Source organism: Aotus nancymaae, unplaced genomic scaffold (genome assembly GCF_030222135.1).
Source record: "Aotus nancymaae isolate 86718 unplaced genomic scaffold, 86718_ANA_hifiasm-v0.15.2.pri h1tg000006l, whole genome shotgun sequence".
NCBI lineage: Eukaryota > Metazoa > Chordata > Mammalia > Primates > Aotidae > Aotus > Aotus nancymaae.
In genome coordinates this window covers 61,748,885-61,773,077 of record NW_026988417.1, presented here as the reverse complement: position 1 = coordinate 61,773,077, position 24,193 = coordinate 61,748,885, and the positions used below count along the sequence as shown (strand labels likewise).

General features: G+C 35.7%; 1 protein-coding gene across 1 annotated transcript in view; it reads left to right on the top strand.

Moving 5' to 3' along the window:
* The window catches only part of CENPC (centromere protein C), a 64,182-nt gene extending 40,590 nt beyond the window's left edge, over window positions 1-23,592 (top strand). Inside the window, exons 13-19 of the mRNA XM_064367524.1 lie at window positions 9,152-9,211; window positions 10,375-10,479; window positions 11,364-11,492; window positions 12,081-12,176; window positions 14,216-14,370; window positions 21,531-21,621; window positions 23,397-23,592. Of these exons, the coding sequence (XP_064223594.1) occupies window positions 9,152-9,211; window positions 10,375-10,479; window positions 11,364-11,492; window positions 12,081-12,176; window positions 14,216-14,370; window positions 21,531-21,621; window positions 23,397-23,467 (707 nt within the window). The 3' untranslated portion in view covers window positions 23,468-23,592. The remainder of the gene's footprint in view (window positions 1-9,151; window positions 9,212-10,374; window positions 10,480-11,363; window positions 11,493-12,080; window positions 12,177-14,215; window positions 14,371-21,530; window positions 21,622-23,396) is intronic.
* Window positions 23,593-24,193: the final 601 nt, after the last annotated feature.

Sequence of the window (24,193 nt, the reverse complement as noted above, 5' to 3'; positions counted from 1 at the left end):
AACTTGAATGCTCTCTGTTTTTCTGCTTTTTCTTTGGTAAAGAAGCAGCATTGAATTTCCCTCATTATAGTTTTGGCTTAATTTTATAGGCTTTGCTATGTAGTGTTATTGTAGTATACTCTGAATTATAATGATTTTTCTTTGACTCAGTAGTTATTTAAGAGTACGTAGTCAAGAGCTTGGTCTCTAGAGTCATGGACCTGGGATTTGTTCTAGCTCTACTACTTACTGGCTGTGTTATCTTTTTTTCCCCTATTCGCCACTGATCAGAAAGCATTTCTATGCTATCTTGAGTAAGAAATTTTAGTGTTCTTAAACTTCAATTTCCTTATCTGTAAAATGATATCAGCTCTAATCCCATAAGTTGATATAAAGATGAATACGTGTTCTTTGCTTAGTTTAATATCTGATGTGTATAAAATACCCAATTTTGGCTGTTATCTAAGAAGTTGTGTTTTGTTTTTTTATTATTTTCTGGTTTTATTTTGTTCTGGAAAACTTGGACTATATTATTTATTGTTTGAATCATTAAGGTTTTCTTTGTTTTCTAATATCTGTTATAATTTTTCCATCAGTGCTTGAAAAAGAGAATAATTTATATACAAATGGGGACTTATATATATCCAGTTATTATTTTGTTGATAACATAAGTGAATATATTTTTTGAATATATTTTGAATACTTATGGAATTCTTAAATATTTATGAAAAATTATGGAATATTTACTATATATTCTATGGCTTAGGTATGTGTCAGCGAACAAAACTGACAAAAATTTCTCCCTCCTGGACCATAATTTCTGGAAGGGGCAGGATGGCAGACAATTTAAAAGTATAACAAAGTTTATTTTTTGTTGGGTGTTGAGAGTAGAAACATAAAGTAGGGGTTTTAGGGTGGCAAATGAAGTTTACACTTTTAGGTAGGTGGGCAGAGAACTCCTCACTAAGGAAGTGATCATTTGAGCAAAGCTGTGACGAGATGAGACAGTAGACCATGCAGCTGTCTGGGTAAATGGTGTCCCAGGTAGAGGGAAGATGAAGGGCAAAGGTTCTGGTGTGGTAGAGTCCATCTTGATTGAGGAACACCAAGAAGGCCAGGGGGTTAGAGCAGAGGAAGAGAGAGCAAGTAGTAGGAAAAATGATGTCACAGAGGCAGCAGAATGAAAGATCACACAGGATGTTAAAGGCTTTTATTAAGAGAGATGGGAAGCCATTAGAGGGTTTTGAGCAGAAGACCTGTATTAACAGAATCACTGCAGCTACTGTGTTAGGAGTTGACCAGTGGGGTTGAGGGGACAGAGGAAGGTTGGAAGCTAGGAGACTGGCTGGAGAGATGTTGAAATAATCCTAATGAGAGGTGTTGGCTTAGACCAGTGTGGTACCAGTAGAAAGTGGAGAGCAGTAGGAGGATTTTTAAGTGTTTTTGAAGGTAAAGACAACAGGATTTTCTGATGGAGGAGATGTGATGTATAAGCGAAAGAGTATTAGAGATAACTTGAAGGTTTTTGGCCTGAGTACCTGGAAGAATAGCAATATTGTTTCCTGATCTGGGGACTATTGGGGAATAAGCAAATTTTGGGGAAAAGAACAGGATGTTAGATTTGGACATAATAAGCTTGATAGTATTCTGAACCTTTGTATTCTTACTTTTGATTCGAGATCTGTTAACAACTGCTAGAGTTGAAGTGTTGCCACTCCAACTGTCTTTCTCCTTGTATTTCCTGTAGTCTTTGTTATGTACATTTCAGTGCTGTTACTAATCACATAAGCCTTCATATGGAAGGTACCTGTTTTGGTCAAATCTCCTTCATTGTGTTAAATGCTTTTTACTTTGTAGTTTGTTTTGTCTAATATTAATATTGTGACCTCTGCTTTCCTTTGGTTGGGTGTTGTTTCTTATCCTTTTTTTTAACTTTTATTAGAAAATTAAAAGTGGCTCAGAAACAGTACATGATTGAATTGTTTTTGACTTGCTGTGTCAGTATTTTTTCTTTTAATAAAATGTTTAATATATTTACACTTATTGTCAGCAGATACATTTGTTACTTAGTTAAGGTTGTAGACATTCTCACATATTCCAGCAAGGACTCAGAATTTTTCTTTTTTAAACACAATGAACCACCAGCTAAATAGAGAACATAATCTTGAGTCATGATCTTTTTTTCTTTAAACTGTCTGCCTGTTGCTATTTTGCTTCATGAGAGTTAATGCTTATGAATAGAAATTTGAAGGCAGCCTTATTTCTTGTTTCCTTTGTAGATAACCAGTTTTCTTCCATCTCCAGGCTTACTAGGATCCTTTAATCTTTGAAATTTGGGAGTTGTCCCTTGTGTTAGTCACTTAAAAAATAATTTATTTTGAAATAATTTGAGTCTTAAACAGATATCCCATATCCCCTTCATTGAGATTTCACAATTGTCCACATTTTTCAACATTTTTCCATCTTCCTCCCTGCCTCCTCTAATAAATATTTATACACATTTATTGTCATTCATCTTTTTCTAAACTATTTGAGAGGGAATTACAGACACAATATATTATTTCTCTTAAATACCCAATAATGCATTTCAGTGAGACAAGGATATAAATACCCTCTAACTACCCAAATAAGGAAATCAGCATTAATACTACACAGGTTCATTCACAGATTCCATTCAGATTTCACCAGCAGTTCCTTTTCTCTTCTAGCTCAGGATCCAATCCTGGATCTCAGTGTTTCTTTTTCCTCCTGGTTCAAGATCCAGTCATCAGCGACTGCATTTAGCTGTCATGTCCCTTAGTTTCCTTCAACATGGAACAGTTCCTTAGTTTTTTTTTACTAACTTTCCTGACACCAACATTTTTAAAGAATACAGCCTTCTAGGCCGGGCACGGTGGCTCACGCTTGTAATTCCAGCACTGTGGGAGGTCAAGGCGGGTGGATCACAAGGTCAGGAGTTTGAGACTAGTCTGGCCAAGATGGTGAAATCCTGTTTCTACTAAAAATACAAAAATTAGCTGGGCATGGTGATAGACACCTATAATCCCAGCTACTCAGGAGGCTGAGGTAGAGAATTGCTTGAACCCGGGAGGCAGAGGTTGCAGTGAGTGGAGGTTGTGTCACTGCACTCCAGCCTGGGCAACAGAGCGAGACTCTGTCTCAAAAAAAAAAAAAAAAATACAGCCTTCTTATCTTTAGAATGACCTTCAGCCTAGGTCTTTCTGTTTCCTCATGATCAATGTATGCTATTCATATTGACAGTAATACTACAGAAATGATATTATAGGGTTAGGAATTAGGGGTTGTAATTTGTGCATCACACAGGAGGCACACAGTGTTGACCTTCTACATGATGCTTTTTTTTTTTTTTTTTGGTTTTTGGTTTTTGGTTGTTTTTGAGGCAGAGTCTTGCTCTGTCACACAGGCCGGAGTGCAGTGGTGTGATCTCAGCTCACTGTAACCTCCGCCTCCTGGGTTCAAGCAATTCTTGTGCCTTAGCCTCCTGAGTAGCTGGGATTACAGGCATGCACCAACACATCTGGCTGAGTTTTGTATTGTTAGTAGAGACAGGCTTTCACCTTGTTGGCCAGGCTGGTCTCAAACTCCTGACCTTAAGTGATCTGCCCACCTCAGCCTCCCAAAGTGCTGGGATTACAGGTGTGAGCCACCATGCCTGGTCGACATGATGTTAATCCTGATCACCTGTTCACATTATTGTCTGCCAGCTTTCTCTACTGTAAAGATACTGCCTTTCTCTTATAATTGATAAATATTGTAGAGTGATATTCTGATACTATTTTAATAACCTGTTTCTTGTCAAACCTCCATCCACCAACTTTAATGTACATTGAAGACTCCTAGTTGAATTATCAGCTACTAATAATGATACTACATTATTTTCTATTTTCTGTTCTTTTATTCCTTCCTCATTAATTAGTTGCCAGTTTTTCTCTGCCATTCCACTTATTTTATTCATTATTCATTTTATTTATATCAATATGGACTACTAGGTTTATATTTTACGTCATGTGGTTGTAATCTTGATCATTTATTGTGATACTCACATTGTGATATATTTGGTCATTTGATTTTCTTTCAGCTGGTCTCTGTGTGCTTTTGTTATGATTCCATGAATACTGTCTTTGTTTTTTGGCATAAGATGTTCCAGTCTTTTTTCCCTGCTCCAGCTCTGGGATCAATTACTGCTCCAGGAAACCTGGTTATTTTCAGTGGAGGATGGCATTTTAGAAACCAAGATTTGGGCACTTGGTGTGATCCTTGTTTGGGATACCATTGCTTCTAGGCTTTCTCAGTGGACAGAGATAGGATATAGATACATACACATACACACATACACATATGTACATACCATATATAATACAGGCTTCTATGTATATTTCTTTATTTATATTTATACAGGCATGCCTTGTTTTAGCGTGCTTTGTGTCATTGTACTTTGCGGATACTATGTGTTTCACAAATTGAAGGTTTGTGGCAACCCTGTGTTGAGTAAGCCTTATTGGCACCATATTTTTCAGTAGCACGTGCTCACCTTGTGTCGCTGTCACATTTTGGTAATTTTCACAGTGTTTCAGATTTTTTCATTACTATGTCTTTTATGGTGATTTGTGATCAGTGATCTTTGACGTTACTATTGCAATTGTTTTGGGGCATCATAAACCACACCCACATAAGAAAGTGAACTTAATAAATGTATTCTAACTGCTCTGCCAACTGGTCAGTTCCCCATCTTTCTCCTTCTCCTCAGGCTTCCCTATTTCCTGAGAGGCCAATAATAACCCTACAATGGCTTCTAAGTGTTCAAGTAAAAGGAATAATCACACATTTTTCACTTTAAATCAAAAGCTAGAAATGATTAAGCTTAGTGAGGAAGGCATGTCAGAAACCGAGATAATCCATAAACTTGGCCTCTGGCACCAAACAGCCAATTTATGAGTGCAAAGGAAAAGTTCTTGAGGGAAAATAAAAGTGCTACTCTAGTGAACACATGAATGATAAGAAAGGGAAACTGCCTTACTGCTGATAGAAAGTTTCAGTGGTCTGGACTGAAGATTATACAAGCCACAGCATTCCTTTAAAGCCAAAGTCTAATCCAGAGCAAGGCCCTAACTCTCTTTAATTCTGTGGAGGCTGAGAGAGGTGAGGAAGCAGCAGAAGAAAAGTTTGAAACTAGCAGAGTCTGGTTCATGAGGTTTAAGGAAAGAAGCTGTTTTCATAAGATAAAAGTGCAAAGTGAAGCAGCAAGGTCTGATGTAGAAGTTGCAGCAAGTTATCCAAAAAATCTAGCTAAGATAATTGAAGGTGGATTCACTACAACAGATATTCACTGTAGACAAACAGCCTTCTATTGAAAGAAGATGTCATCTAGGACCTTCATAGCTGAAAATGGAGAAGTCAATGCTTGACTTCAAAGCTTCCAAGGACAGGCTGACTCTCTTGTTAAGGGCTAATACAGCTGGTGACTTTAGTTGAAGCTAGTGCTCATTTACCATCCCAGAAATCTAGAGCTCTTAAGAATTATGCTAAATCTACTTTGCTCTATTAGTAGAACAACAAAGCCTGGGTGACAGCACAACCATGACAATGCACCAGGCCACCCAGCAGCTCTAATGGACAAGGATAAGGAGATTAATGTTGTCATGCCTACTAACACAGCATCCATTCTGCAGCTTATGCATGGATCAAGGAATAATTTGGACTTTCAGGTCTTATTATTTAAGAAATACATTTTGTAAGGCAGTAGCTGTCATGAGTAGTGATTCCTCTGATGGGTCTGGAAAAAGTAAATAAAAAATCTTCTGGAAAGGATTCACTGTTCTAGATGCCATTAAAAATATTTGTGTTTTATGGGAGGAGGTCAAAACAGGAGTTTGGAAGAAGTTGATTCCAACCCTTCTGGGTGATTTTGAGGGCTTCAAGACTTCAATGAAGGAAATAACTAGATATGGTGGAAATAGCAAAGGAACTAGAATTAGAAGTGGAGTCTGGTGATGAGACTGAATTGCTGCAATTTCATGACAAAATTTGAACAGATCAGGAGTTGCTTATTATGGATGAACAAAGAAACTGATTTCTTGAGGTGAGATCTACTCCTGGTAAATATGCTGTGAACCCTTGAAATGACCAAAAAGGATTTAGGATATTCTGTGAACTTAATTGATAAAGCAGTGGCAGGCTAGAGAGGTTTGGCTGTGGTTTTTGAAAGAAGTTCTACTGTGGGTAAAATGCTATAAAACAGCATTTTATATGCTCCAGAGAAACTTCATTGTTGATTTGCTTTAAGAAACTGCTATAGACTCGCCAGCCTCATCAGTCAGCAGTCATCAACAATGAGGCAAAATAGCCTACCAGCAAGAAGATTAAAACTCACTGAAAGCTCAGATGGTATTTTTATTTTTTATTATTTCTATTTTTTGAGACATAAGCTTACTCTATTACCCAGGCTGGAGTGCAGTGGTGCAATCTTGGCTCACTGAAACCTCTTGCCTCCTGAATTCAAGTGATTCTCATGCCTCAGCCACCAAGAGTAGCTGGGATCACAAGGTGTGTGTTATCACACCCAGCTAATTTTTTAATTTTTGGTAGAGACAGGGTTTCGCCATGTTGGCCAGGCTGGTCTTGAACTTCTGGCCTCAAGTGATCTGCCGTTTTGGGCCTTCCAAAGTCCTGGGATTACAGGAGTGAGCTACTATGCCTGGCTGATCTTTAGCATTTTTAATAATAAAATATTTTTAAATCAAGGTATATGTACACTGAGTTTTTGGACCTAATGCTCTTATACACTTAATATACTATAATATAGTAAAGACATAACTTTTGGCCTGGCATGGTGGCTCACACTGTAATCCCAACACTTTGGGAGGTGAGGCAGGCAGATCACTTGAGTCCAGGAGTTTAAGACCAGCCTGGCCAACATGCCGAAAACCTGTTTCTACTAAAAATACAAAAATTAGCTGGGCATGGTGGTGTGCATCTGTAGTCCTGGTTACTCGGGGAAAAGCAGAAGGATCATTCGCTCCCAGGAGTGGAGGCTGCAGTGAATCATGATCGCACCACTGCACTGCAGGCTGGGTGACAGAGTGAGACTTTGTCTCAAAAAACCAAAACAAAACAACAAAAGAACCAAAAAAAACCGTGTGACTTGCTTTATTCAATATCTGTGTTATTATAGTAGTCTGGAACTGAACTGGCAATGTCTCTGGGATAAGCCTCTATTTATTATAAGTTGACATTACTACCCCTACTTCCATTTCAACATAGACTTCTCCTTTTCCATTCTTATAAACCTCTTCTCAGAAACCTGACTCCCATTATTCTCAGTATATTTGCTTGTTTCTGTGGTTCCTTATATGACTCTGGTGCTCCCTCCAAGACCCAGTGTCACAGGAGAATTTCCAACAGAGGTGAGACCTCTACTTCTTCTAGTGGAGATTGCATGGGAAATGGGATTTTTGGCAGTAGGGGTTGGGGTGGAGTAGGGGGTACACTAGATTTATTGAGTTAGACTTCATATACCATATAATTAGTCCACTTACAGTATACAAATCAATGGTATGTAGTGATTGCCATAGTTGATGTTAGAACTTTTCATCACCCACAAGAAGAAACCCCTTTACCCTTTAGTAGCCACCTTCCATTTCCTTTCCCTGGGCCTATACAACTCCTAATCTACTTTCGATGTCTACAGATTTGCCTATTTCTGACAGGGAAATTAGATGTTATGATCCCTGAAGTTTCTTCCAAACCAATAATTTTATAAAATACCTAATTCAATCATTCTTAATACTTTTTTGTTGTTTTTCTTTCATGGATTCATTTGAGAATATGATAAAAGCTTAGACCTACTTTTTAGGGGAAAAATGCAAAATTGTATTTACAACTTTAGGTGTTTCATGGACATTGTGTCCAGTTGTATATTGCTGCATAACTAACCACTCTAAAACTTAGAGGCTTAATACAATGATTGATTTATCTTTTATGGTTCTGTGAATTGACTTGGCTTAGTTGGGTAATTGTCACTTGAGTACGCTCATGAATTTAAAAGTTCAAGTTGCGGGTGCTGGAGTCATCTGAAAGTTTGCTCATGAATTTAAAAGTACAAGTTGCTGGTGCTGGAGTCATCTGAAAGTTCAACTGGGATGGACATAAGTAACTTCCTCACTTACATATTTGGACCCAGCTAGAGGGTTGCCCAAGCAACTCTTTTCCTCCATGTGGCTTTTCTATGTGACCACATTGGGTTTCACAGCATGGCAATCTTATGTTAATCTTCATATTGTTGCTGTCTTCCCCCAGAGTGAGATCCCAAGACTTCTAGATGGAACCTGTAGATTGTTTTAGGACTTAGCCTTCTAAGTCCCAGACATCGCTTCTGTTGTATTCTATTAGTTAAGCAAGTCACTAACTTGAGCAGAGATTGAAGGAGAAGGGAATGAGACTCTGCTTCTTAATATAGAACATTTGTGCATAGAAAGGGAAAGAAGTGAAGACAGTCATCTTTAGGTGCTATTTACCAAAGTTGAGAACCTCTAAGCTCATTGGCACACTGCTAAATTCGGTACACTTAAACCATTTCAGAACTTTATGAGAAAGTTACAGATAGTTCATTAATAACATATTAATTATCCATTATCAGTCCCTACATTTTTATCCACCAGTGGCTTATTTAATCTTTCCATGAGCAGTAGAAAATCTCTTTGTTGTTGTCGTTTTTTGTTTGTTTTTTAACAGTTAAACTCTTTAGAATACAAACCAGGGTGTACAAGGGAGAGAATACAGTCATGGGTTCTTAGTTTCTGTTTCTGGTTGGGTCAGTAAAACCCTTTCTTCATCCCTCTTTTCCACTTGTCACTAGAGATACAAACTAAAAACCATGGCTTCAGGCTGCTAAAGGCCTAAAACAAAACAAAACAGAACATAACAAAATAAGGCAAATTGGACAAACTTGCAATGTATTCATTGTAACAAAGTCTACAGAAATACTTCTTTTCCTTAATTTTTATAACTGAGTAGTGATAAGCAAAAGGAGTAATAAAATATATTATCAGGTCAAATTTTATTTAAAATACTCATACTGAAATTGACCGGGAAACTTTAACTTAACTTGGAATTAGCAGTCATTGCTCATGATACTATCTTTTGCATTTTGTAGATGACTCAAGAGTAAAACGATCTAAAGTGATACCAAAGAACAGAATCCATCACAAATTAGGTAAGAATATTTTCTCTTTTAATATTTTTGTTGAGAAAAATACTTTCATTAAGTTTGTTTCTAAATATACTTAATTTTTCTTAAGGAGGAGAAATACTATTACTTGGATTAATTACTAGGTAGATAAAATTACATACTTAGTTTTTATGAATTTCATATTAAGTCACCACAAGCCACTGAGTTAGTCTGTTGTCCATTTATGAATTCTATTGCCTTCTCACTTTTTCCCCCATAGTAAGGGGGCATGATCCTCCCTTATCTGTGAAGCTAGTGTGGAGTATTTTATCAAAGAAACTGTAGCTACAAGGTAGATGGCTTCCTTGACAGCATCTGCTTCCACTTTAATCCAGTTGACTCCTAAACAAAGCAGTAGCTAGGGTAGTAAGTAGACAAAGCTGTGAACTGGGGAACCCGTGGAGAGACCCATGTAAAGATTAACAATCCATGGTTCCCAAAGAGATATTTGCCAATCAAGATACATGTTCCCACCTTTCTGTGATGTTGAGTGGCTTTTAATGTTTCTCTCTTTATTTAAGTCTGTGAGTGCTCTTGCACTTATACTTAGAGATTACCAGTAGAAGTGAAGCTTTCTCTCATTGCCTCACTCAAGAACTTAGATCATATCAATATTTCGTGAGCCTGTGTGATGAGAGACTGCTATACCTCTTGAATACTTAATACTTGTCTTGGCGTGAAATGATGAATCAGGAGTAAGGAAAAGGAAATAAAAATGTTCCTGATCAGGAGCTTCAGTGTTTTCAGAGAGGAACTTTAAGCATTATGCCTAAGAGCAGTAGGCAACTTCCTGTTAGCTTCAGGATAGCTCTAACAAACAAAAAATAGGTAAGAACATGGGAATTCGAAGATACAGCCAACAAACTCAATTTAATATACAGAACTTTGCATTGTTCAGATGAGTGTACAATTTAACATTGTTAACACTGGCATTATTAAATTTTTAAATATTTGCCAATTTGGTAGCCTGTTTTTCCATTGGCATTTCTTTATTAGCATAAATATATGTTTTGTTTTTCTAGTCTTTTGTCTAGAAAAATATGTTCTAAAAAATAAAGCATTCGTTTTCTAAAAGATAGTCTTTCCACTGCCAAGTGCCATCAACTAAAAAATATATGTATACACTTTTGTCTGATACCTTTTTGTAGTATTGCCCTCCAACACACCAAATGTTCGCAGGACCAAGAGAATACGTTTGAAACGTTTGGAGTACTGGCGAGGGGAGCGAATAGATTATCAAGGAAGGCCATCAGGTAAAACTTAGTTTATGCTATAATGTCTATCAATAAAAAATTTGTTTACTATGTGCCAGACACTGCACTACATGTTTATATACATTGCTTTATTTAATCATCACGCCCAAGATTTTGATAATAGGATTTAAATTCATTTTTGTCTGATTAATGTAGAGATGCTGGTATTTTCTCTTTGGTAGCTGAGTGTTGTTATTCCTGTATTATCAGACAAGATTTCTAATTGTATAATATAAAGTATTAGATTAGAACATGAGAAAATTATAACTGGTAAAGGTAAAATAGTTTCCATTATTATTCCTGTTAACCATTTTCCGTTTTCTCATAGATTTCTACAAAGTAATGTAGGGTGGGCAGGAAAGTATAATGTTAATCTTAGAGTTATTTTCTTATTTTTGTAGAGATGAGGCCTTGCTATGTTGTCTAGGCTGGTCTCTATCTCATGGGCTCAAGCAATCTTCCTGCTTTGGCCTCTCGAAGTGCTGAGATTACAGATGTCAGCCACCATGCCTGGCCATATTTCTTTCTTTGATGGCTATATCTAAGTCAAAGGACTAAAGGCTTATGGATTTCTATAAATAGTTCATTGCTAGCCTCCCCCCTCCTTTTTTTTTTTTAAAGCCTACACTGATGACTATTGATTTCAGGTGAGCAACAGAGCCCATCTAATTATGTTTCATCATCTAATCCTATTTTATCAGCTTCTGATTTAGGGTGGTAGAGACATAATGAAATGGGTTGGTTTCGTGTTATTTCAACTACTAGCTGCAGACATATATATTCTTTGATACTTTGAAAGGAAAGGTACCATATTAAATTTAAGGTGTTTTGTTTCAAGCTTTTCTCTTTCCCATGTATATTTCCCTTTTTTTGTTAAATTTCAGGAGGATTCGTGGTTAGTGGAGTACTCTCTCCAGACCCAGTACCGTCTAAAAGGAAGGCGAAAGAAAACATTGGAAAAGTCGACAAAAGAGCTAATAAGAAAAGGATCTGTCTTGATAACGATGAAAGAAGTATGAACTTATTTATGAAAGTAACTTTTAGATTTTATTTTAAATAGGAGTACTTTGAGAAGAAGCTCTTTGCAAAATATGAAATTTACTTCCAAAAACTTCAGAAATAATACTATAGGTAAAATTGATTTTTTAATGTCTACTTTCTTCCAAATGGAAGTAAGCTAATTTTATTCTTAAAAAAGTATTAATATCATTGTATAAATTTCTTTATGAGTAAATTGCCTAGTCAAATGAAACCTAGCCTATGCCCAAATAATGGTTAAAATAGACATTTTTAAAGTGTATTATATACCTCTTTCTCTTAAAGATTATGCAAAACATCAATTCCTTGATGATGCAAGAGTTTGAGTTTACACATTGTAGGCTTACAAAAAATAGGAAGTTTAGGGTGTTTGCTTTTATGTTAAATTATTATGGGTTTTAAATTTGAATTTTTGTATATCAGAGTGCTTATAAATAGGAAGAGACTTAAGCTTTTGACAGTTTTCTTTTATAACTTCTGTATACCTATATTTTGTACTGAACATTTTTTATAATTGAGAACAATTTTAAGTAGTTTGTATTTCAATGGTATTTCTTTTGCAGAGACTAGCTTAATGGTAAATCTAGATATACCTCTTGGAGATCCTTTGCAGCCAACGAGGGTAAAGGACCCAGAAACAAGAGAGATTATTCTCATGGGTAAGATCAGGGCTGTTATTGAAAATACTTAATTAAACAGCTTATAAGAAAATATTGCTTGCTTGATGATTGGCCTGTCTACTTTCCCTTTCTCTCCCCAGTTCTTTCAGTGCTAAAGTCCAGAAGAGAATCTAATTCTAATAAGCAGGCTATGTGAAGACAACTGTGGGGGAATATTGATGTCAGACAGCCTCCAGGGTACACTTAACACCCTAGACTTGTCCTCTAGGGCACAAGTGCTATAGTCAGGAATGTTGTCGCCCCCAACAGGGTCTAGGCCTTCTTTGACCAGGAGGACACATGGGGACAGAGGCTGTTTATAGGGAATTATAGATAATTGGCAGACTCAAAGATCCTCTCACCATGAGCCCAGGCAGGGATTGTGGGTAGGGCACAGACAAACTTTTGGGCCTACGGATGGCAGTAATGTCACCTGGGATATGAATCCTTTGTGAGGATAACTAGCAAGGGCATCAATCATTTGTACAAATGCAAATGCCAACTTTAAGCTTAAAGCTGGTGCAAAGTCCTGGAAGCCTCCTGCTGTATTGGATAGGCATTAAATATTTTAGTCTGTAGCAGGTCATGGAAGATCCCCAAGGGATGGGCTATAGTGAGGTGGGAGTTTACGGATTACTCAGCTATTTACCAACCAGGCTATATATATATATATATATATATATATATTACTCAGCTATTTACCAACCAGGCTATATATATATATATATATATATATATATACACACACACACACACACACACACACACACACACACACACACACACGAAATATTTAAATATTTCAGTAACTGTTACGACTGCACCATTGAGTACTAAGGGCTATTTTTCCTAAATCAGAGGAGAAGGTCAAATCAGAAAGGTGATAATGGTAGCCAGGCATGTTGGTGAGTGCTTGTAGTCCCTGCTACTCGGGAGACTGAGACAGGAGAGTTGCTTCAACCTAGGAGGCGTAGATTGCAGTGAGCCGAGATCACGCTACTGCACTCTAGCCTGGACATACAGTGCAAGATTCTGTCTCAGAAAAAGTAATAATAAAATAAATAATTTTTTTAAAAAAAGAAAGGTAATTGTACTCCTAATTAAAATTTGGACTATGAAAATAGATTTCTTTTAGTATCTTAACATCTTTGCAAAGTTATCTTTATATTCAGATGATTTATTTGGCAACAGAGCAAAGAAGTATGGAGTTTTGTTTAGTGTCTTAACTGAAAGCATTGTTGTACTCTGCCAGGTTATTGTGAGTATTGTCAGGAGTTCTTTTTTTATTTGTTTCTTGAATCTACTATATATTTGTTTCTATATCATGTAGTCTGTAGGATCACTAACATTCCCAAATATTCTGGGAAATAGAATCAGAGGTTGATGACAGAATAATTTACTAATTATAGATCTGGAAATGTTTGTTAAGTAATGGAAATTTTTGTAAGTGAGATAGTAATTTATGAACAACCATTAGAACTCTGGTTTCTCACAAATTTTACCTAATAAAAATTAACATCAGTCCAGCAGGACAAGAAATCTATTGGCATGGTGATGATGCATTTGTGGTTTATTTTAAACTTCAAAAATAGGGAATTCTTTTTTGTACCTCAGCTGATTTTGTTTTCTGTCTTAGTTACCGTAATACTGCCATTATTATTATTCAGCTGGAACTAACAGTGCTTACTTTGTGCCAGACAATATTTTAAATAGTTTACATACATTAACTCATTGATATTCACAGCAGCTCATTAACATCGAATAGAAGAACCTATTATTAATTTCATTTTACTGAAAAGGAAATTGAGGCACAGTGAGAGAAAGCTTAAGTAACTTGACTAAGGTCATACAGCTTTTAAGACAGACACAACGATGTGACCTCTGGCATTCAATCTCCATCATTGATCTGAATCAGTTCTGTCTCTCTAAGGCAGATTTATATCCAGAAATAACTCTTTATTATATGTATGTGTATATGTTATATCATTGACCAATAATATTGCTTTTGTTTTGTATTCGTATTACTGATTTACTCCTAGATCTTATAAGGCCACGAGATACATGTCAATTTTTTGTTAAGCATGGTGAGTTGAAGGTATATAAGACATTGGATACACCTTTTTTTTCTACTGGGAAATTGATATTAGGACCACAAGAAGAAAAGGGAAAGCAGCATGTTGGCCAGGATATATTGGTAAGTATATATATTTTTATATGTTTATATTTTGCCATAGGTAGAACTCTGATTTATAGGATTTGATGAGACATTAAAATGCTGTTTCCTCAGGAATTAAATTCTATTACTACACTATGCAGAAAAAGGTTTTGATTTGTTCAATTTGTTTAGAGTCAACCAGCCAATAGTTATTTGACAGTATCTGTTCTCTGCATAGCACTGAATTCTTTTGAGATTCAGAAATTTAAGGAATGTTTTTTAGTTAAAAACATCGTAGAATACAGATTTGCAAACAAATCATTAGGATTTTCGTGCTGGAGGATTATAGAGATTAAGTCTAATTCCAGATTTCTATGATAATGTGTAGGGAAATAGGTTAAAAGACTTCTTCAGAAATCACTTATATCCCAGTTAGCCTGATTTGATCATTTTACATTGCATACAGGTATTAAAATGTGACATGTACCACAAAAATATCTAAAGCTATTATATATTAATAAAACAGTAACCTGAAAAAAAAGTAAATAAAAATGAGTGAGATAATAATAAAGAAAAAAACTACTTAACTATTTAGCCATAGACTCAGGACTAAGAGCTAGTTGCTTCTGTAAGTACTAAGTAATATACCATTATATATAACAATATTACTGGCTGAAGTTACAATGAGATTCAAGGTGAATCGGTCTCTATCTTTCTTTCTCTTTATCTCCTTTTCTCCACCCTCACCCCCATTTAGAGACATATACCTCTGCAACATTGGTCTGTTTTGTGTATGTGTGTGTGTAACAAGAATATATATATACATACACACACACACACACATATATATAATATTTGTGTTCTGAGTTTGAAAATTATAGAATATAGAATTTGAAAAGCATCAAATTTTGAGAATACTTAACATATCAGCAGTTAAAAAATATAACTAAGGAACATTTTTTAGTCTGTGACATTTCAGGAGTCTGAAATCCTGCTATTGAAGTATCACACCCAGAATGATTCTCTTTAATGACAAACTTAAAGTAAGTTCAAAAAGGAGGGAAAAAATGTGAAGACCCTTGAGTTTATATTAACAAAGAAGGGCAAATTTAGGCAAGGCAAGGAAAGGTACATATGAAAGTCAAAGATGATTACTGCATCAGTATAGCTAGAATCATGATTTAAAATAATTTAGCAATATTCATTAATTCAAACTTAAAATGTTATAGACCTCCAGTTACTGTGAGTGAAAATACATTTTAAAAGTATAGATGGTCCCTGTATAATAATAAAAGAATAATTAATAATGAGGATAAAAATGAAATGTCATCACTGAACTAATAGCAGTTGCCCATTCAACTGTCATTCTTTTATTATACAAAAGGAAATTTGAATAGTAGATGTTTGAAAGTATGTAATCTGACTAATGTTCAAAGGAATACATATTTAAATCCAAATGATACTTTATAATTACTGAATTAGTGGAAATTATTAGACAAGCATTTATACCCTATGACCTGTGAATCTCATTTCTAGAAATTTTTCCTAAGGAAATAATTTGAAAGTTCAGGTTAAGAGGTGCTGAACATACTTAGTTATTTATTTAATCATTAACTATAATTGCAGAAATTAGAAACCACTACAATGTGCTACAGGAAGAAAATGGTACATTTTAATTTTGACTTAGTAATGAGATAAACCATTTTATGATATAATAAACAATTATACCGCACTTACGTGTTTCAGGCACTGCACTAAACACGTTAAAATTAGTTTGAGCATTTTATTTTGAAGAATAGCCATATATGAAGACCCTTGTGATAAACATTTAAGTAAACGTGCAACATCAAAGTTCTTTGTATATAGTATCTATTTTTCTAACTAGGATTTTAAAATGTAAATAAAATCTTGAAGAGAATACATGTTTTACTATGTGATGATATAGTTATTGATTTTATTTCTGATATATATTATCTTTAACTTTTTATAATGAAAATTAAAGCTAAAGTTTTTTTAAAAATAAGACTAGATTTTTACATTTTTAAACATGAAGCACACTTAAATACATGTTTTTGAAAAAAATAATAAAGATGACAAAATGGAGAACCAGCACAGGCCATTAACTCCCATTCAAACAAAATACTAGAGAATATATAAGATGGAACAGTAGTAGATTTGTTAAAACCAAACTGCAGAAGAATTTACAAATTAATTATGACAGCTGGTTGTAGAACTTCCCAGGAGACAAGAAGGAAATTAAGAAGTAGAAAATATTAAAGTTAAATAATATAGAGAAGAGAGATAAACATGCCTAAATTCAAATAATAAGAATTTCAGGAGAGAGCAAAAACCCAACGAAAAATGATGGATAATATTTTTAAAATTAGACAATAAATGTTCCAGAACTAAAAAAACAAAAAGATGACAGCAACCTACTTAAAAGAACCAGTTCCTTGTGGAAATGCCTGATTCTAGGCCTGAATCTGAGCTTGGAATTGATAGCAAACTACTAATCAGAAACCATGAAGATTGGGTCACGTTTCAGGCTCCAACTTGAAGATACCACCACTGGCTGGCTAAGATATGAAACTTGAGTATTAATAGGAATAACTTCAGTAGATTGGTATGTATCAATTATATCTAAATCCATGAATTTGTAAGACGACGACGACCAGTACCACTACTACAAATGAACCTAATTTGTTAGTATTGGAGGAGTCTAGGAAGCCAACTCATTTTAACAACTGATTCTGCCTTTTCTATATAAACTCTGTTATTAGGTAATCAAATAATAGATGAGAAGTTTGTTCATATTAGAGTAATATTCCAGCTAATGAGTGAAGAAGGAATGTTTGAGTTGAAATATTAACATTTTGCAATCCCTGATACGTTACTGGATCTCTAGACATCAAGGCGCAGCTGAGTGGCTGTTAGATGTCTAAAAATAACACGACCAGGCATTATGTGCCTCCTGATAGAAAAATACAACACTATCCAAGAAGTAGTCTTTCCTCCCCCATGCCTTAAGAAAAGAGCAAAAAAACATAAACAATCAAGAAAACCCAAAAGCAAATAAAAAACCTGAATCTGATCAAGTCTGTAGATTTAACTACCAGTTTACAAGAAATAAAGGATGGTGAAACCTTTCAAATGACACCTGGGGATGTAATTAGCAAAATCCAACTGCATGAAGATTTTCATGGCAAGCTGCTTGATGTTTTCAACAAATTAAATGTAAGAAATAAAAAATAACCAGGTGGAACCTAGGGAATCAGGGTTTCTCAGCCATGGCACTAGTAACATTTTTGATTAAATAATTTTTTTGTTGTAGTGGGACTGTCCTGTTGTAGGATATTTAGACGCTTACCTGACCTATACTCATTAGATTCCAGTAGCACTGCTCTAGTTGTGACAAAATTAAATATGTCTTCATAAATTGTCAGTTGTCCTGAGGCAAAATCACCTTGATTGAGAACCACTAATTAATATTGTTTGAGAAATTTAATAAACAGATCAACAGTCACTGTATGTGGTGCTAATTTGGATCCTGATTCAAAGAAACCCTTGAAGATGTGTTTGACAGATGATTGGAAATTTGACCATTACCTAGATATTTGGTATTAAATATACATTCATTTTTCGGTGTGATATTAGTATTGTGGTTTTTTAGAAGCACTTGATCTTTAAGTACATATTGATATATTTGCTGATGAATTATGATACTGGGCATTTATTTCAAAATAATATGGAATGAGGATAGTAGACTCTGGCCTGGGCAGGTGGTTAGTATTGGCTTGGGCAGGTGGTTAGTGTTAAGTATTCATTAGAGTTCATCTTTCTATTTTTGTATGTTTCAAAAGCTTTCTTAATTAAATGTTTGTAGAAATGAAGAGAAGTGTGCTTAGAGAACCAAATTGAATGGATAAGGAAAAAATATTAGAAATATATACTTGACTTTCTAGTATTACATTTTTGTCTTTTTGTGCCTTCTGATGTAAAAATACAACACTATCCAAGAAGTAGTCTTGCTTTCCCCATGCCTTAGGGAAAAAAAAACATAATCAAAAAAATCCAAAAGCAAATACAAAACCTGAATCTGATCAAGTCTCCAGATTTAACTACCAGTTTACAAGAATTAAAGGATGGTGAAAGCTTTCAGATGACACCTGGGAATGTAATCAGCAAAATCCAATTGCATGAAGATTTTTGTGGCAAGCTGCTTAATGTTTTCAGTAAATTAAATGTAAGAAATAAAAAAGAACCAGGTGGAACTTACGTTCTTTTTGATTGAGGCAAATTCTTTTTGGGTGTAATAAGAACTTTTTTGTTAATTATTAAGTTATAAAAATACCTTTGGAACATGTCAGGGGGCTTCCCCCCCCCCCCAACCAATTTAGGGAGGCGGTATATCACAGTGGTTAGGGAATGAATTCTGTAATAAAAATGGCTGAGTTCAAACCCCAGCTCTGCCATTTACCTTGTGACTTTGGAAAATTAACCTCTCTGTGCCTCAATTTCTTCATCCATGGCAAGCTACTAAAGTAGTAACTGTCTCATTAATGGGCATATACATTAACCAAATAAGAATAAAGTGCTCATAACACTGCTCGGTACAGCATAAGTGCTGTGTAAGTGCTAGCTGTTATTGTTATTCTGGTATATTATGATCATTATATAAAGTAGTAATAAAAAAGAAGGAGAAATAATTATCTGAGGCAAAAAATTCTTGATGTATGTCTTAGTCAGATTGGGTTGCTATAATAAGAATACCATAGACTTTGATCTGTGTCTCTTACAGAGGCACTAATCCCATTCCTGAAGACTCTGTGCTCATGACCTAATTACCTCCCAAATTCCCCACCTCCTGATACCATCACACTGGGGGTTAAGATTTCAAAATATGAATTTTCAGGGGACACACTAATCTCTAACAATGGCTGAATCTCAAAGTTTGAAGGCCTTATACTTTTTATTTTAGTTGCCAAAAAAAAAACCAGGTCACTGCCAGAGTGCTGTCTGTGTATAAAGTATGAAATTTGCTATGTTTGAATATGGAAGCCAGCATGATTGAGAGATTTATCCTCTTTTATTTACTTAATCTTGATGTTTAACATACGATTTTGAGGGGAATAGGAATTTAGCTTTTTGTTTTCTTTGATTCTTTAATTAGATTGAGTAGTTTGTTGTCCTAAGCATGTGACCTTTAAAGAGGCATACGTAAAGCCTAGGTATTTTTCTAGTGTAGGTGACAATCTTTACAGTGGCTCTAGAATTTTCGTAAGCCAGTAAATAATAAGGAAAAACAAAGAAACCTCTCCCTGTATTACAGCTGTCCCCAATCTTTTTGGCACCAAGGACTGGTTTGTGAAAGACCAGATTTTTTCCACAAAAATTGATGGTGGCAGTGGGATTTGGCATTAGATTTTCATAAGGAAGAAATCATCTTTGGCTACAGGGCATTTAGAGAAAGACCTCACGTGGAGGTAGGATTGATTAGGTTTGTCTGAGCTCAGCCTCTCTTTGGACTGAGCTTGCTGTGACCACTGTAGGGGATGAGAGTGTAGTTCTCAGGCCACTGGACTTATGTTCCTAGGGGGATTATGGCTGTCTCCACTGTGTCATACTGGTCACCAAGGAAGTGGGGGAAGCTAGCAGGCAGGCCTCACCCAGCTCCCATGCAGCCAGGCTAGGCCATTCTCACTCCTACTGTGCCTCCCCAAACCAAGTTTGTATCCAGGAAGCCTGTGAGCAGGACTGACATTTTCCCCCAGGCTACAAAGCCTCCCTGCTGAGAAAGCAAGCAGGGCCTCCTCTGCCTCTTGAGGATAATTCATGCCAGGCCAAAATTATTTAAAGTTCAGCTGGAAGTTTCCTGCTTTCTGTGGTCCTTCCCCAATGCCACTGGCAGCCCTTCTCAAGGACTCCCATGAGATAAAGTCAGAAATGGCTTGCCTGGGCTTCCTTGGAAACCAGGAGTACCTACAGAGCTCTTCCGGCGTCTGCTTCTCCTATTACATTTCCCTTGGCTCTCTAAATTTGTTTTAGCTCTATGTAAGGTTAAATCCTTCTCTCATGACCTGGATTTTCAGGTTCCCCAGTAAGAATTTGTTTGGAGGCAGACTTTCCCCCTCTCACACTTTGGACACTCAGCAGTTTTTCAGCTGTCTCATGGAGTTTGCAGTGGTAAGCCACTTCTTTAAAAAGAGTCTGTGAATTCTTTCAGTTTTCCTGATATGTTCTTGCAGTAGTTCTTGGAGCAAAAGTTCATGATGTGAGGCTCCACACACTGTTCTGTCCATGTGAGTGGGAGCTGCAAGTTATCCTACCTTCTATCCTCCACTTTTTCCTGTATGTGCTATACTTTGACTGGCAGTACAGTAGGTTTGTTTACATAAGCATCACCACAAACACGTGAGTAATACTTTTCATTAGGATATCATGATGTCTGTGAGGTCACTAGGCAATAGAATTTTTTAACACCATTATAACCTTATAGGACCACTATTGTGTATGCATTTCAGTGTTGACTGAAACACTGTTATACAGTACATGACTTATTATTTATCTCACTGTTATGTAGAGATAACCATGAGCTTGACTAGGTATTCTGTTTAGTGTATTACAAGACTGGAATCAAGATGTTGGCAGGTTTGTATTCCTTTCTGGAGGATGTGAGGACGAATCTGCTTCCAGTCTGCTTCCAGTCTTATTCAGATTGTTGGCAGAATTCAGTTTCAGGTGGCTGTGGGACTAAAGTTCCCATTTCCTCGCTGACTGTTGGCCAGGGTGTCATTCTTAGTTTCTAGAAATAACCCATGTTTATTGGTATATGGCCCCACATCTTTAGTGCTGACAATGAATGGTGCAAGTCCTTTTCATGCTTCGAATCTCTGTGACTCTTCATTCTGCCTCATTTCTCCCCTGCTTCTGTAACCGGGTTTTTTTTTTTTTTTTTTTTTTTTTTTAAAAAGAAAGTACCCATTTTTAAAGATCTGTGTGTTTGGATTGGGCCCACCTACATTATCAAAGATAACCTCCCCATGTCAAGGCCCCTTTTGCCATGAAATTTAATGTATTTACAAGTTACAGAGATTAAAACAGGCACATTTCTGGGAAGTTGTTCTTTTTCCCACAACATTTTAAAGTTCCTTTGAAGTATTGTCATGGTTCAATTTTGAATGAGATTTTTATTTTTACAGGTTTTTTATGTTAATTTTGGAGACCTTTTGTGTACTTTACACGAAACACCTTATATTATAAGTACTGGGGATTCATTCTATGTTCCTTCAGGTAACTATAATTAAAGACAATTTATTTCACTTAGACAACATCTATATAGTTGTTTTTGGGCACCATGGAAATGGAGGCTACAGTGGTCAAAATGAAGTGTGATATGACTGGTGGATGTCAAAACAGTTTGGTATATATTTTCCTTTCATGTTAGCATTAGGTAAGGATATTAGCATTTATTGTGTGGTGGGTTTTTTTTTTTTTTTTTTTTTTTTTTTGGAGACAGAGTCTCACTCTGTCACCCGGGCTGGAGTGCAGTGGCATGATCTCGGCTCACTGCAGCCTTTGCCTCCAGGGTTCAAGTGATTCTTGACCCTCAGCCTCCTGAGTAGCTAGGACTATAGGCATGCACCACCACACCTGGCTACTCTTTGTTTTTTTAGTAGAGACGGCATTTGCCGTGTTGGCCAGGCTGGTCTTGAACTTCTGACTTCAAGTGATCTGCCCACCTCGGCCTCCCAGTGTGCTGGGATTACAGATATGAGCCACCGTGCCTGGCCAGTTAGTGTTTTGATACATGAGAACAAGAGTTGTTTACTACTGAATGTAAAAATATTTACTCAGAAGATATGTTATATTCCCGAGTAGAAGGAAAATTGTTCTCCTCATGCTACCTCTAAGAAATTATGTTTTTAGAACATTATTTTAAACTGTTTAAAGAATGGTATGCTTCATCCACTATTGAACAGCAGAAGTCATGGTAAGTAAGTATTTTAATCCACTTGATACTCATTCACTCATTCAACAAGTATAATTAAGAGTCTACTATGAGCCAGGTGCAGTGGCTCACACTTATAATCCCAACATTTTGAGAGGCTGAGGAGGGCTTGATGTGAGGAGTTTGGGACCAGCCTGGGCAACATAGGGAGACCCTATCTCTACAAAAAATGCAGAAATTAACCAGACATGGTGATGTACACCTATAGTCCTAGCTCTTGGGAGGCTGGGACAGTAGGATTGCTTGAGCCCAGGATTTCAAGGTTGCAGTGAGCTATGTTTGTACTACTGTACTCCAGCCTGGGTGGCAGAATGAGAATCTGTCTCAAAAACAAAAAGAAAACAGAGTTTCTACTATGTCCATGTATTCCTGCAAGAGTTTGGGATATAAAATGAACAAAACAGGCAAAGATCCCTGCTGTTATAGAGCTTACATTCTGTTGGAAGGAGACAGTAGTAATAGCCATGCTTATATAGTCCTTAATATGTGAGCACTCTTGGGAATTTTCTCAATTTTCTCAATTGTGAACTTTCTCAATTTCTAATACATAGAAAGTCACAGTGATAGTACTCAATTCTGATAAGCCTGTCACGTGGGATACTTGTGGTCCATCTGTATTTCACTTTTGCTGTTTTTTATTACCTTATTTAAGAGTAGCATTTGCCTTTTTAAAATTTTGATTTTTTTACTTAACATGGTACCTTTTATACTCATCTATATATGAGTATGTCTGGTTTAGAGGAATCCACAGCATTTCTACAGACCTAATAAAGATTGATTTCAGAAAGAGATTTTCTTTTTTTAAACTCTTGACTGACTCATTGCTGCATTTTTTGACCATAATGATGTGAAATTTGTATTCTCTCAAGCCTTATCTGGATTATGTGTCATGGTTAACTCTTGATGTTTTAGTTCATGAAATTAAATAAGTTACTTTAAGTTAGGTGAATTGTTTTTATTTTGTGTCCTATACTACAACTGTCAGGTGATGACTGAATACTTAAAAGAAATGATTCCTATGGAAGTAACTTTTGTTTTCTTATCACTTTACTTTTAGGTAACTATTACAACATCAAAAATCTCCTGAATGAGGAAAGTGTTCTTCTTTTTACTCATATAAAAAGATGAAAGATAAACCAAGCTTAAATGTATGTGTGTATATATGTATATGTAAAAACAGTTTGTATAGTTGGGAAATTTATCTTTGTAATCATGTGATGTTTTAAAATAAAAATTTTATTCATTTTTCTGTAGACTTGTATTTCATAAACATTTCTAACTCCCACATGTTGTTTTTTTCAGCTTTTCAGTGGCTATACATAATAACTTGTAGCAATACCCATATTTATGATATTGCTTTTATAATATGACAAGAATATGAAAATGAAATATAGGTCATTTCTTTATCAAAAGAGACCTGTTAATATATCTATTCATTAAAAAACATCTTTTCCAAATACTAATTTTAAATCATTGATTATTAAATAGTCCAATGGGAGAGAACTATGGTAGATGGCATATTTGTATTAATTTCCTAGAACTGCTTAACAAAATACTATACAAACTGAGTGACTTAAAGCAACAGAAATTTATTATCTCAGTTCTAGAAGCTAGAAGTCTGAAATCAAGGTGTTGTCAGGACCATGATGTCTTTGAAAAACTGTAAGGGAGAGAATCCTTCCTTATTCCTAACTTCTGGTGGTTTACTGGCAATTTCTGGCATTCCTTGGCTTGCACATGTAGCATTTCAGTCTATTATTATCACATGGTATTCTAGCCTATGTGTCTGTGTTCACAAGACATCTATTTATTATATTACATATAAACGTTTTTCCATCATGTTTTGGTTCATAT